Source organism: Scatophagus argus, chromosome 18 (genome assembly GCF_020382885.2).
Source record: "Scatophagus argus isolate fScaArg1 chromosome 18, fScaArg1.pri, whole genome shotgun sequence".
Taxonomy (NCBI): Eukaryota; Metazoa; Chordata; class Actinopteri; family Scatophagidae; genus Scatophagus; species Scatophagus argus.
Window position 1 is genome coordinate 12718153 of NC_058510.1, and position 14509 is coordinate 12732661.

General features: G+C 40.3%; 2 protein-coding genes across 3 annotated transcripts in view; one reads left to right on the forward strand and one right to left on the reverse strand.

The window, feature by feature from the left end:
• LOC124050013 (cadherin-6-like) overlaps positions 1-8542 on the forward strand; it is a 53693-nt gene extending 45151 nt beyond the window's left edge. Inside the window, exons 8-12 of one of the 2 annotated variants that reach the window (XM_046372170.1) lie at positions 1190-1326; positions 2471-2592; positions 3352-3469; positions 3725-3976; positions 5143-8542. In XM_046372170.1, the coding sequence (XP_046228126.1) occupies positions 1190-1326; positions 2471-2592; positions 3352-3469; positions 3725-3976; positions 5143-5645 (1132 nt within the window). In that variant the 3' untranslated portion in view covers positions 5646-8542. The remainder of the gene's footprint in view (positions 1-1189; positions 1327-2470; positions 2593-3351; positions 3470-3724; positions 3977-5142) is intronic. The other variant, XM_046372171.1, reaches the window with a different exon arrangement.
• A 523-nt stretch (positions 8543-9065) lies between these two features.
• Positions 9066-14509, reverse strand: part of drosha (drosha ribonuclease III) — a 78952-nt gene continuing 73508 nt past the window's right edge. Inside the window, exon 32 of the mRNA XM_046372169.1 lies at positions 9066-9737. Coding sequence (XP_046228125.1) covers positions 9607-9737 — 131 coding nt within the window. The 3' untranslated portion in view covers positions 9066-9606. The remainder of the gene's footprint in view (positions 9738-14509) is intronic.

Sequence of the window (14509 nt, forward strand, 5' to 3'; positions counted from 1 at the left end):
TTATAAGCATTTAATTATTCTTGTTTCAGTGTAAATAATACATCTGTGTTCCGAAAAATACTGGCTGGCAGAAAAAGGGTTTTCTAAGCATTTGAACAGTAGTGTAACTCAGTTTCACAAGTTGATTTCAGTTCACAAATAAACCATCATTACAACACATGAGAAGTTGTTCTAAAAATAATGGCTAAATACATTAAAATAATTAATATATACATTTACAATCTTGTGCATAATATGTGATAATTTGAGGATATTATTAAACACATATAAGGGTAAAAGTATCACTGGCTCAGTTCAAACTAATGGTACTTGTGCTGCTGAATTATGTGTAAAGAAATGCCTTAGTTGGTGGGAGAAAAAAAAAGCTGTCCACAGTCAACTGAAAATCATGACTTTCATCTGAGGGTTGTGCTGAAAGTCTGTAGAACACTTGTCAATCGGTGTGAGGGTGACAGCAGAGTGCAATCCCCCAGTTTGGATGCTGGATATCCAGAGTTACAAGGATGCTGTTTCTGCAGAGGAGTATTCAAGTTGAGTTCACTCAAAGTTACTTTTTCAGTGGTTTGAGCAGCCGCTGAAATTCCACACACTGGTGAATTGAATTGTTTGTGTGGCAGATGTTTCAGAGGCGGATATGTCTAAAGTTGGGGAGGTAAACATAAAGTTATCTCCAAAGTTTGACACCAGAAACCATAATTGAGGAAACACGTTTTTTGTGATTCTTGTAAAATGAGCTTTTAGCAAAAGGCTGAACATGTTTCAAAGCAGGTTATTAACTTGTGCAGTTTTGTGCAGGGGAAAACCAATTTGCTCTTCTCCAATGTTGGCTTTTCTACTGGGGGCAAACCACGGCCTGAATTGATGTTGAAATTCATATTTTTCTTAATGTTTTCTTGTGTGGTATGAATAGGAAGGAAAGGAAATAATGGCAAAGTGCATACCAGTCCATCATGTTTAGTCAGACTTGTTTTGAGCTCCCTGTGCTGGATGAAACTCCTCTAACCACACTGAATGTCAATTTAACCAAGCCTCGCCAGAAAATGTGACCATTTTCACTCTTGTTCATACATGAGAAAGCCTGTGAATGTGACTGCGCCCTGTATCCGTCACCCATGGAACATTACACATGTCTGACACACAGCCCGAGTGCACAAGTTTAGAAGCTGATCCCTGTGTGTGTTTTGCGCAGGTACGCTATTGATCGACGCACAGACATGGACAGAGTGTTCAACATCCATGCAGGCAATGGGTCAGTGTTCGTCCTCAGGGAGCTGGACAGAGAAGAAAACGCCTGGCACAACATCTCTGTCACCGCCACAGAGTTCAGTAAGTGCAGCAGGATGGAAAGCAGACATTTCTGCTTAGCCACTTCCTCTTATTCTGGCGTACAGATTGGATTTTGAAGTTGATACTAGCTCCTGAGTGTTGTGTGTTGAAGTGAAAAAAACAAGGCTTTGCTGAGTACTGGAACAGTCACTGTCAGTTCACCCAGTATTGGCTGATTTGTTTCCCAGCTCGAGAGGCATTCGAGTACTGTAAATTCTTAAGGCCTCCGGCATGGCTTTTATTCGGCTCAGCTGCAGAGAGGACATTGAACTTATCTGGAAGTTTTTTTAATCCTACATTCTCTAAATTATCAAGTTAGAATCCTCTCTGTTTTTCTACCTCTTTTAACTTAATGCTAACTCGACACTTTGTCCTTGTGTAGCTCTTGTCCTAATGAGTTCAGTATCATTTTTATTTCCACAGCTATATTTCCACTAGTGTAACAGCGCGTCTTGTTGCACTCACCAAACTGCTGCAGTTTTTCTTTTGAACAAAATTACTTCCTAATTAATTTCACCTGCCTTGCTTACCTGCATTGTTTTTTCTTTAATTCAGTGTTAAGATACTGTCAATTATGAATCACTTCCTGCTGATTCACATAAAAACAAAACAAAAAAAAAAACCCTCCATGTAAAGGGATGGAATTAGACACTTTGAGTGGCCAGAGGTTTTTTTAATTTCAAATGTATGCAAGAAGCATCAACTTTCATCTACAGTAAATGTTTTCTTTCGTTGTTTTGTTTATAAAATGTTAATGTTACGTGAAACTCAATGCTTCCTGCAAAGCATGTTGTAGAACCAAAAATATAAAGCATAGAAACTTGAAGATTAAAAAAGCAAAAAAAAAAAAAAACATGTCTGGTACCAGCAGGTAAATACGTCTTGTGGAGTACAAGCACAGTGGTCAAGACATGTACTCACATTAATTTCTTTATCCAAGTTATTTATATACAGTAATTTATTTTACATGCCACATATAGTTTATGTAACTGTGGAGGAGATCTTAAATCTGTTGTCCAGCAATATTAGTTGTCCATGGAAACACAGGCAACAGCTACACACACACTATGGTACAATTTTGTTAGGCAAAAAAAAAAAAAAATCATTAGTGTAAATTCACTGTGCTCACCTTTGTGTTCCCCAGACAACCCGAGACAGATCAGCCGTGTGCCGGTTTACATCAGAGTCCTGGACGTCAACGACAACGCTCCAACATTTGCCACCAATTACGAGACATTCGTGTGCGAGAACGCAAAGGCTAATCAGGTCGGTATAACCAAACACAAAGCAGTAGTCGTGGTTTCCCCTCGACTTCCCCGTTAGGATTATGCGTCCACTTTTAGCTCAGAATCTAATTAGCAGACCTCAGAGAGAATTGGTAAATTTGTCACGTGTGTGAAGAAGTGGTAGATGGATAGGATAACTCATACATATGGGGACCCTTTTTCCTCAGGTTGTTAAATGCAGTTATTAAAAAAGATTCGTTCTTCAAATAAATATTAAAAGAGTCAAGAACACTAATCCCCCAAAGACCATCCTGCTAAGAGCTGATGTTCACATAAACATGCAAAAAGTAGCCACTAACAAGCATGTACAGTTGCTGAATCTTGTTAATTAGATGCTTTACAGTTTTCATTGGCCAATATGTCACATACTATCAGCCAATAGAAGTGTGTTAACCAACAGAAACTTGAGATAACATTTATACTGAGATAGCTATCTCTTAAATATTGCCATATGTATTAGGTCAGTGTCTTGTAAATGTAAGAGCTGGCCTCTTCTTTCAGTTAAGTGTTATCCTTTACCTTTATTTCTACTTGAAGCTTGAAGGCATGCACACTATCCCTATATAACCAGCAGGGAAATCACTCGGGTCAACTCTCCACGTAAGGTTTATAAATAAACTTCTGAGGTGGTCATAGTCTATGGATGAATTGCAGTTCATTCATAACTCATGTTGACATGAGCCCCTCCAATATGGGTGTTAGAAGTTTGTGTTACTCAGCTGTCTATATCCCGTTTCAGAGGATACAAACAGTGAGTGCCACAGATCCTGACGAGCCACTCGGAGGACACAGATTCTTCTTCAGTCTCGCACAGGAGGCTGCCGGGAAGGCAAACTTCTCTGTCCGTGATAACAAAGGTAATACACCCTCCACTGACGCTTCTGTTCATCAGATTAACTTCAATCTCCTGTATAATGTTCCCATAAAGTACTTATACCTGTTGTTAAACTTAACCACATCTAATGTTGTACCGTGCATGATGCGATTCATAGTTTTTAATCTCACAGCAATAAAAGCACTTTCATCGGCCGAATGAAATTTCAAGTACACTTCATTGAAATATTCATTTAGGTTATTGATTGCTGCATAGTAACTGGATATCCTGTTTTCAGACAACACTGCCGGGATCCTAACCCGGAGGAACAGCTACAACAGTCTCCAGAAGAGCATCTACCACGTGCCTGTAGTCATTTCGGATGGAGAGTTCCCAATGCAAAGCAGCACTAACACCCTGACCATCAGAGTGTGCACCTGCGACCGCGAGGGCAACATGAAGCTGTGCAATGCCGAGGCGCTCACGGCGAGGGCGGGACTCAGCACGGGAGCCCTGGTGGCCATTTTGCTTTGTGTCATCATTCTGCTCAGTGAGTACAGACTGTATGAGACGGATAGGAAATACACTTGCAGCTCAATTTTACAAAAATTTGTTTTTCAGTTTTATCTTAATTGAAGCAGCTTCACTGAAAATTTGATTTAAACATTTCTTGAAGCTCTGCTGAGCTTCCTACTAGAGCAAATCGCCTCCTGCAGGTGTTAAAGAGACAGTTTTGTATTTCACTCCTTAATGTGATTCATCGCTTCCTGTAGGCGGATAATTTTCCCAGTGACCACAGCTGACATGTTAATTTGATTTGAGCAAAGCAGCAAAAGATCTACAGCATCTCAGTTGGGAGAACTGAGCATTTTGCCTTTTTATTGTAAACCAACTTTGTGCTTCAGGATCAAAAAGATAGAGGCACTTTTACATAAAAATACACCCTGAGAATTTTTGAGCTTCAGTCATATCAGAATACTGAGAACACAACCTCCTTCAGGGGATATTTTGCATGAAAGAACAAAGTTTGATTTCTGAAGACACCAAAAAAATGTTCAATTTTCAATTCAATTCAATTTTATTTATATAGCACCTTATACAATCAAAATTGTCTCTAGATGCTTTACAGAAACCCAGAGCCTGAACCCCAGAGCAAGCAAACAGTGGCAAGGAAAAACTGCTTTTTAACAGGAAGAAACCTTGAGCAGGACCTGGCTAACAAGGGAGAACTATCCTGCTGATAGTCGGATATACATATAAATAACTAGAAATGGCACAATGGTCCAGGTTCTAAAACTGACTTTAGGCCCATAGAGTTTAAAGACACATTTAAAAATTATATCTGTATTATCAATGACCTGCCCATGTAGCATGCAAGAAGGCTTTTGCAACTGGATAAATACTGACATCACTCAAATGTCTTCATGCTACAGAAGGTACATAAAAAGCACTTCTAGCGTACAGCATACTTTGCTGTTTTCTTAAACTGCATTCCTTTGTGATCTTAAGCAGCAGTAGTCCAGAGGAGGGGAAAATACATAATGCATCCTTGTGGTGGCTGTTCTACAAAGTAAGACTAAGTCCCTGAACATCAGTGAACACTCATGCAACATCAACAATTCCCCCCAGACAGTCACTGGCCTTCAGAACAAGGAGAGGGAGCAAAGAAACAAAAGCAAAACTCACCTAACTGTTACTTGTTCTGCGTTTCTGTAGTGATTGTGGTGCTGTTTGCTGCCCTGAGGAGACAGAGGAAGAAGGAGCCTCTGATCATCTCCAAAGAGGATGTCAGGGACAACGTAGTCAGCTACAACGATGAAGGGGGCGGAGAGGAGGACACCCAGGCCTTTGATATTGGCACACTGCGTAACCCAGAGGCCATCGAGGAAAGCAAGCAGCGGAGGGACATTGTCCCCGAGACTTTCTACCCTCCACTTCGAAGGTCTGTGCTGCCTCCGACCCGGGACAATAACGGGGATGTGAGAGACTTCATCAACCAGAGGCTCCAGGACAACGACAGTGACCCAACGGCGCCACCTTACGACTCCTTGGCCACCTATGCCTACGAGGGAAACGGTTCTGTAGCGGAGTCCCTCAGCTCTCTGGAGTCAGTGACCACCGAGGGCGACCAGGATTACAACTATCTGAGCGAGTGGGGACCCCGGTTTAAGAAACTGGCAGACATGTACGGGGGCGACGACAGTGACAGGGATTCCTAATGAGAGACTGGCACACAGATGAGGAGAAAAAACGTGAAACGAGATACGTTTAAAACTTTCGGGCAATTCTGGTGCATGTGTGGCACGAGAAATGGCGAAAGGACCGAGAAACGAGCACCATTTGTCTACGTGCTCTTTCACCGCCATCGTTCAGCATTCAGTTGTCCCTGCGGGGACCAGACGTAGGCTTTGTGTGTCCAGTCAGTGTTAGTTGCGTTTTTGCAAGGGTCCAGTGAAAAGAGGCTTTGTGTCAAAGACCTTTTTTGTGTGTATATGGGGTGTACATGAGGCTCAAATATATCTATACTGATATTTTTTTTTTGTTTGTTTTTCCAAAGCTGCGTGTGATGGACCATTCAACAAGCAGTTTTGTAAACCAACAGATATGCCTATGTATTTTTCAGTGTTTCTGAGACAAAAACATGCTGCATATTGTGAGTTCTGTCTTAGCTTGTGTACGTACGGTAATATGATACAATACGCTGTACAGTGGTTTTGATTTTCTAGGGATTTCTAGGGCCCAAATGATCCCTCCTTTCAGCAATGGCTGCCTCACATTAGCCACTTATCCACAGTTGTGCTTGAGCCAAAAAATGTTGGCTTTGAAATTTCTGGCGGAAAGATGAAAAATCTCGGTACAGATTGGATTTGAGAGGTATACATCATTAAAATTGGTGTCAGTTGTGGCACGTTGCTCTCAACAAGTGGCTAATGTTCTTTAAAGCTTGTGAAGATGTAATAGAGGAAAATGGATTTTACAGCCACAACAATCACCTGCAAACACACCTGTCATTTTTTCTGATTTACATTACACAACTTTGAACATTTGCTGTGAGGTGAGCTGAAGAATTACCAAATATTTCTTTATTGAGCTGAATGTCTTCAGAACCATTTTCTCCATGTACTCTTTAATACATAAAATAGTGTTGTTTTCTGTGAGACATTGATAAAAACCACCAATCTAATGTGCACCAGACTCAGTTAGAGAACTTTACTGGACTTTTTTGGTCATCTTGACCACAGAAATGTGTACCAAAATTAAAACTATGGCATCAAATTAAACATCTGCAACTAAAATTCATAATTTATGCAATTTTATTTTCTTCCCGTAAATAGTTCATTTTATCCCTTCAGGTGATAAAGAAAGACGGAAAAAGTAGCATTAAACTAAGCCAGACATTTCAATTAGAATTCAACAGAAAATTTACAGTGCATAGCTTTTATACTTCATGTGACATAGCATCAGAGTCTATGATATGAATCAAAAGAGTTGCCTTAAATTATAAAAAAACAAAATTCTGTAATGCAAAATGGCCTGAAGACTAGATTTTTCTTCTTTTTTGGCTCAGATTGTTTTCTCAATGAAAAAAAAAAAAATCTGAAATGAACATCTAAATGAACAACATGACCTTTTACTTCAAAGATAAAATCAACACTGCTTTGATCAAGATGTCGCGTCCTGAGAGGGGCTCTGCACTGCTGAATGTATTATAATGTTACACTGTAGTTCAGTAATGCAAACGTGCCAAAAAGCAAAGGACACCAGTACTTTCCTTTAAAAATCCCCCAATTTTTGTACTCTGTTCATGCCATTCAGGACATACACTGTGGTGCAGAACATGAATCTAGTCCAAGTGTTCGGGCTTTACGCAACTGATTTCCTAAGGGGCGAACAGCCTTTTCCATAAAGGGGCTTATCAAGGGGCACCTGACCTTTGAGTGGTGTGTAATAAGGTTCTTAAACCCAGAGGTGTGTCCTCAGCTCGGAGAGAATGTCAAAACATTATCCTGCAGTGAGAATACACAACACTTCATTTTTTAACGTGATTTTGGAAATACTGTCAAATTACTTTTTCCTAATTATGAATAAACAGTTTTGAAATAAAGAGGCCTGCTTGAACTGGAAGGGCAGAATGATATCAACAAAAAAATAAAAGGCAGGCTAAAATCAAGCTCTGGTTTCGCTTTAGCAAAAGGCCAATCTGTGAAGAGGCTGACATTTATCAGACGTTCGAAACAGTAATAACAAAACACAATGGCAAAATTGCCACAGTGGTACACTTTTTCTCTCTGTGCTCTGAAGCATGCTTGACATCAGTGCGGGTGCAGCACATTAAAAAATCCAATTGATAACAAAGTGGTTGGAAAATTCTTTATGCTTAGCTATTGTACACACATGCCACCCCCCTCTTGTTTTGTTTATTAGCTTGTTGCTGGTGCTCCCATTGTGTAAGTGGCCATTTCAGACTACGGCAACGTTGCCATGATAAGCATTTAATGGGTTTAGAAACCCTTCACTCTAAGAAAACTGTTTTTCTGCCTCAAGGTGCAACGTGAGGTCTCAAATGGAAATCAACATGACAGAGCCACACACCAAAAACATTTTTTCCCTCAGTCTTCACTATTTTTTGACCTTATACAGTGTGTCAGCATATCGCCGTTATGGAGGCGTACCTGTGTTTTCCTATGGAGAGCGTAACTGCCTCCAAGCACTGGCGCCATGCTAAACTAAGATAAGAGGAAAATTGTGCACATCGTAACATACCGCACCACCACATCTCGGGGGTTTTGTAAGACGAGGCAACTAGATGGTGACGCTGATGTCCTCTTTCTCCAGATACAATAGATGTGTGGTTGTTGATGTGTAGACACTGTTGGCCTTGGGGCTTACCTCTGCTATGGTATATTATGTTGGTGACAATGTGATTGAGCAGTGGAGTTTTGTCCATGTAGAAACAATTTGAGAGGTTGTGGTAGTGTAAAGGGCCCTACATCATTGGCCATTCACCAATCTGCTTTGTAAAACGTGATATTTTGTACTGAATATTTATATGACACAATTAAATATCTTTAAAATCAGAGCCTGTTTTCTTTTTGAGGTGTTATTCTAAATAAAATTACACATTAAAATGGAGGGTTAATATTTGGAAGGTTTATTTATTTGTGTAATATCTCTAGTGGACTACTTTCCCTGTTTTCTTACGGTTGTGGAGGATAATTTCACTTTTATCTAAATCGCGACAGCACCCATGGGCTTGAAGGTAAGACATTTACCATCCCCACAGCTATGTATATATTATCTACAATAAATATCAGTATGAAAGATCCAGCACTACATGTCAGATAGCAATTCATATGATGGCCAACATTAAACAGCGGGATCCAGAGGCTACGGAGCTGAGGAAATTGTTAATTAGACAATCTATAATTAAGATCTGTTAGGCAGCCAATCGGATTTGGAGAGAGGTTATAAAAGAGAAAGTGAGGAAAAAAAAAAATCACATTTTGATTATTAGAGGATGAGTGGCAGATGTGAGACAGATGGTGACATTGTAGTGATTGAGCAAAATTGACTCAACCCTTTTTCTGGTTCAGGTCAGCAAAGCACTGAGCGGGTGAGGATTACAAAAAATGCTTGACTTATTGCAACAGAATATGAAACTTTATTTACAAAATTAATGGTTTATTTAGCATGTCATATACACTTAAAAACTTATTTCTGTTTTCTGTCTGTTTTTTTGTTTTTGTTTTGGCACGTGTCAGTAACATGAGCTCCCGTGATGGTTTTGCATTCGTGCGAGTTGTCAATTCAAAATTTAAAGATCAGGCGACAAACATAAGCATGAGACAACACCAGTGTTACAGCACTAAACAGCATAAAACATGAGGTTCAAGCACTTCTAATTCTGTTAAACTTTGAAAAAAACTAACTAATTTTCACTCTAGATCTGTTAAAAGTCAGAGCAATACAACTAATCCTCACCTGCTGACCCATCGATGATCACGTAGAACTTTGGCAACAGTCAGTCATCACTGCTAAACTATCACAGTTTCATGATCAAATAGTGGAATCTCTATTTCGTCAACTCTTGCCTGGTTAGCTGCCACAATGGCAGACAGAGCTCCTTAATGTGGACGCGGGTCCTGATTGGGCCAGCTTGTCCCCCCAAAAAAGGTGTTGTCACTTCCTGCATTCCTCTGCCTCGTCAGTCTCCTTCTCCTGTCGTTCCCGTTCTCGTCTCATCTCCTTCAGCTCCTGTCTGTATTTCCGCTCGATGAAGCGCTTCTGATGAGCCATCTGTGGGAAGTTATCTGGTGCAGAGAGAGGCAGAGCGGGAAACAGAGAAGTCGACCAAGGAGAACAGATAAAGACAGAGACACAGAGGAAGGGGTGTGAAGAGACAAGGTCAGTTTCCAACTGGGCGAGGACAGCAATTTAGGCCTCAAATTGCACAGACTGTAGTTTTCATAGGAAGTGTCACGTTGTCACTTTGGGCAAATGAGCGAAAATATTGCTGACAGTACTGCGATTAAATTGCCCTCATGTTGTTATTTCATTAATAATGACAAAGCAACAAGAAATTAGACAGGCCTCGTTTGGTTTCGGCGCAGTGACTATGAGATCTGATAACATAATTACAAGTGAACATTCCTAAATGAGATCTGTAATAAGATGGTGCGGTGTGACAGTAGAGAAAATAAAACAAAAACAGATACAAGATAGACAACAGATAGGATGTTAACATATAGGGTGAAAAGAACTTGTTTGCGCAGAGGGGAGCACAGATGATCTGTTAGAGGAAAAAAAGAAAAAAAAGTTTAACAGTCTCATGTTGCTTTGAAAACTCACATATGAGACAGCTGCAAGTGCCAGACATTTTTTTTTTTTTTATGCTGACAAATGCTGCCGCTTGTTGTCAACCAGTAAACTGTAGAAAAATATGAATGGAGGACTGGCTAGAAGAAGACGCTTCGATTTGGGTTTTCTGCTCACTATCATCTTGTGGCTTTCAGGAGGATTCACTGAAGCGTGAGGAAATGTTGTTTAATTCAATTTTTACCTACAAATAGATAAATAAATAAAAATTATAATTATTTAATAATCCAAATTCTTCTTGATTAATTCTGTAAATCAGTTAATCAACTAACAGTGCTAAATATTTTAATGGTCAACTAATTTTTTTTTTGCTGCCATCTTCAAAATTCTTATTTTAACCGACAGTCAAAAAAAGAGATGATATATTAAATTTAAAATGATAAACAGAGAAAAGCAGTAAATTTGGCTCTTTGAGATGTTGGAATCAAAGAATGTTTTCCACTATCTTTGCTTAAAAAAATGCTCAGAGTGATTATAGTGAAATAACTGATAGTTTTGTGTCACTTAGCTCATCAATTACTTATTGGAGAAAAAAAAAATCAAAATCAAAATCACCCAGTTTGGAGATGCCCGGGTTTGACTGGACAAAAACTGCCTTTGGTTTTCGGTTTTGAGCTCAATTCAACCAAATGACCTGCTGGGTATCACAGGTTTTTCCATCAAGGTTTACTTTACCTGGTCTGCCCAGACTTCAGTTTTAAACAGTCCAGATGACAAATGTCCGGTGGTTTGTCTCAGCTCACTGAGTCACAAATTTGACTGTGCAGTTTTTCTGGGTGCTGACCACGACTGCACAGTTAGGCCATTTAAAATCATCTGCAGTACCTTTTCCCACAGAAGTTTGAAAGTCAGCCTATGATGGAAAAATGGAAAGGGCTCAAATGTTTTCAAATTATTTTCAAATAGCCCCTCTGTCCATGGTTTATTATAATAAACTGTGGATTTTGTAGGTGAGAAGTCATTCTTTATTATTTTGGCTCTTCAGCATGTTGAGTTTGAAATTAAGATTAGAGGTAAAGTGAGAACACTGACTTTCAGCTTTAATTTCATTGTGGAAGAACTGTATTTATACACAGACCTATATGAACATAAACTAAAACGAAGTCTTCCTATTTAATATTTGATTGTAAATGTCTGCTGAAGTCTCACCCACAGACATCAGTACAGTATCTTCCCTTTTAAGCTATCTTTGCCTTTAACAAGAACATCCATCCTGGCTTATAAAGAAACACCTAATTTTCTTTGACATTTTTTTTTAGGATAATTTTTCTGCTACTAACATAAAAAGAACCGTGTATAAAAAGGTCTTGACTGTTTGTCGAGCACGCATGTACACATCCTCAAACATTCTTAAAGCCAGCACTTTAACCTCACACTCTTCATTTCAAATCCAATGTGCAGCAGTACAGAGCCAAAACAACAAAAAATGCATCACTGTTTAAATACTTGGGGCCTGCACTGTATCATGGTCAGATATGGTATATTATCCTCTGATAAATGGGAAAATTTAATTATTACTGTTGTCCAGACAATGGACTAACAGCTGATAACATGCAGCCTCAGGGATTGAGCCAACCATTCAACTATCTTCTGTAGATACCGAGTTTTCTGGAACCAGCTGCTGTCCCACCGCTGCAGACCCATATCCACGGTCAGAAAAACGCATGGCATAAGCAGAAATAAAACTGGTTCTCACATGTTGCAACAACACATTATCCACCTGGATGTTGCTTGAATCTTTTCTCTGGTGCTGGTAAGCTCTTGGTTAGCAATTAAAGATAGCCTCATCTAAGGTCCAATAAAGAGCATAGTCAGAACCATTTGTTTTTTGTTTGGTTTTGTTTTAAATGACTGAACATTTGAGTTTCTAGCCACTTAAATGTGAAGATTTGCTTATTTTTGAGGAGGACGCATTCTTCCTCTGGCAAAACTCATAAGCCATCATTGTGGCAACAGAGAGCAAATGTGCAAGATGTGCAGCTATATCCTATTAAAAAAAAAGAGTTGGATCAAATATATAAAAAAAGAATCCTGATGAAAGAACGCACTGACAAAAAGAAAATCGTTTTGAGAGAAAACAAAAAAAAAAGAGACACACACATGCAGGGATACACACAGAAACTCACAGTCTATTTCAATATGCTTTCGGTGAGTAGGGAACACGTGGTGAGCCTTGGAGAGAAAACTACATATTGCTGTTAAAATATGGAAATCGCTAGCATTTTTCCCTGGGAGATGACTTGAGAATAACGCACTCGAGAGGGGAAAAAAATCTTAGGCCATTTACATTGCTTAACATGCGGCATAAGAGCAGGCGTCAAAGAATAGGGTTGCTAAAGAATACACAAAGCTTTTCATTTCAGTCTGTGTTTGGTGCTGCAAAAACATACGCCGCCCAACGTTCTGTAGAGAAGCACCTTTGAGAAACAGTGCACTCTGCATACTGATAACCTTTGGTTAAGGTGTTAACGCACTTAGCTCAACTCAGGTCTTTTGTTTATCGACAACGCAGTAATGCCTCACAAGGACAGAGGTTCCCTGGCTCAAAATTTCGGGCTGTAGCTGCTTTTGCGAGACAGTCGAGGCCTTGGCAACAACACACCCTGTTGTGCCCAACGACAGCAGTGCTAAAATGCACGCTCACAAGGCAGCTGGATGTGGAATCTGTAATGAGGGATCAGCTCCCCTTTGAGGGGCACAAGAACATACAGTGTCCTTTCACTTAGGCATTCACTATTCAGCCTAAGCTGGGCCTGTGAGGCAACTCCACAATAGACTGTGCTGACTGAGTCTACCTACTGCCGACTGCCGACCTAGAGCTCAAGCGTACCACATCAGTCAACAAGCCAATAGTGTGCCTTCATAGTGACGCTGATGAAGGGATTTCCCTGCCATGCCAAAGGGCAAACAAAAGACTCAAGCCAGTGAATAGAGATCCTGCATACTATACTTTACTTTGCCTCTATCCATCCCATGCTTTTATCTGAAGATTAAGGGGTTTACGGAAAGCTGAGGAAGAAATGTAGTCCCCTTCCAGCGACTAGCCAGATCAAGGCTCCTTCTCTTATTCAACAGATATTGTATTGTTTGAGAAACAAGCAGCTGTGAGGAAGCTAGAAATATAGGAAGGGGAGGCGGTTGAGCATTAGAGAGAGACCTGAGACTTTAAACAGAGGCAGTACTATCTGAAAGGATGAATGATAAATGGTTAAGCCGTATCTATGTATATTTGACGTCACCTTAGACCTAACGGCGTGTGGTGCATGGAGTCTCAGGGCCGGGGAAACATCCTTCCTCCGACTCTGTTCCTCTACCTGGGTGCTTTCAGCTCGATTTGTTTGCGCTCATGTTTCTCCCAGTCTGGGCCTTGGTTAACATTTAATTCTGCCTTGACAGATACAGGCAGGAGACTGTCAAAACGTGGGCCATCAGATAATGAAATGTGAATCAGCTGAGCCACCAGCGGATCAGCTACAGACAGCACACACACCAAATACTCGGCCCGGTCTCTTTAATGAGCTCTGAGCTGTCTGACTGAACACAGCCATGTCTTTCACCTCTCCGACACCGCTGGAGCCGCCGATTCTGTCTGCCAGGAAAAGCGCTGCGGCAGAAACAAAAAGTTCAATCCAGCTCAAAGTGCTCCTGATACTCGAGGAGGGCTTAAATAAAACATGGAAATGAATCCTGACATGCTGCGGGGAGGTGTTTTCGATCCGAGAGTAACACAAGTTGGGCCTGTTGTACAAAAGGAGTAATGGTGTATGCAGCCAATGCTGCAGTGAGGGCCAACAAGACAATCAATGACGAATTACATGACACCGGGGCTAATGTCCTTGATTAGTCTTGCTATACGAACAAATGAAGCGAGACCCTTGACTATCACATGAGAAACAATGCAGCAGTAGGAGCTGATGTGTCAGACAGTTCTGCAGCAGATGAGCTCCAGTCTCATTATATAAGCTCATGGTCAGGAGACACACACCCTTCAAAGGCGTTTTTAAACCCTGCTAATTAACCTTGCATATTTAAAAGAAGATGCTGAACAACGGAATAATCGAATATGAAGTCTACGGTGAGATTTCTCGCATGGAAGTGATTAATTTAAGACTGAGCAATGAATATTAAAATATAAAAAATAATCAGCTGACGTTACGTTTGATAAAAAAAAAAGAACTGATGATCACTACCTGTAAAAGATGGATGA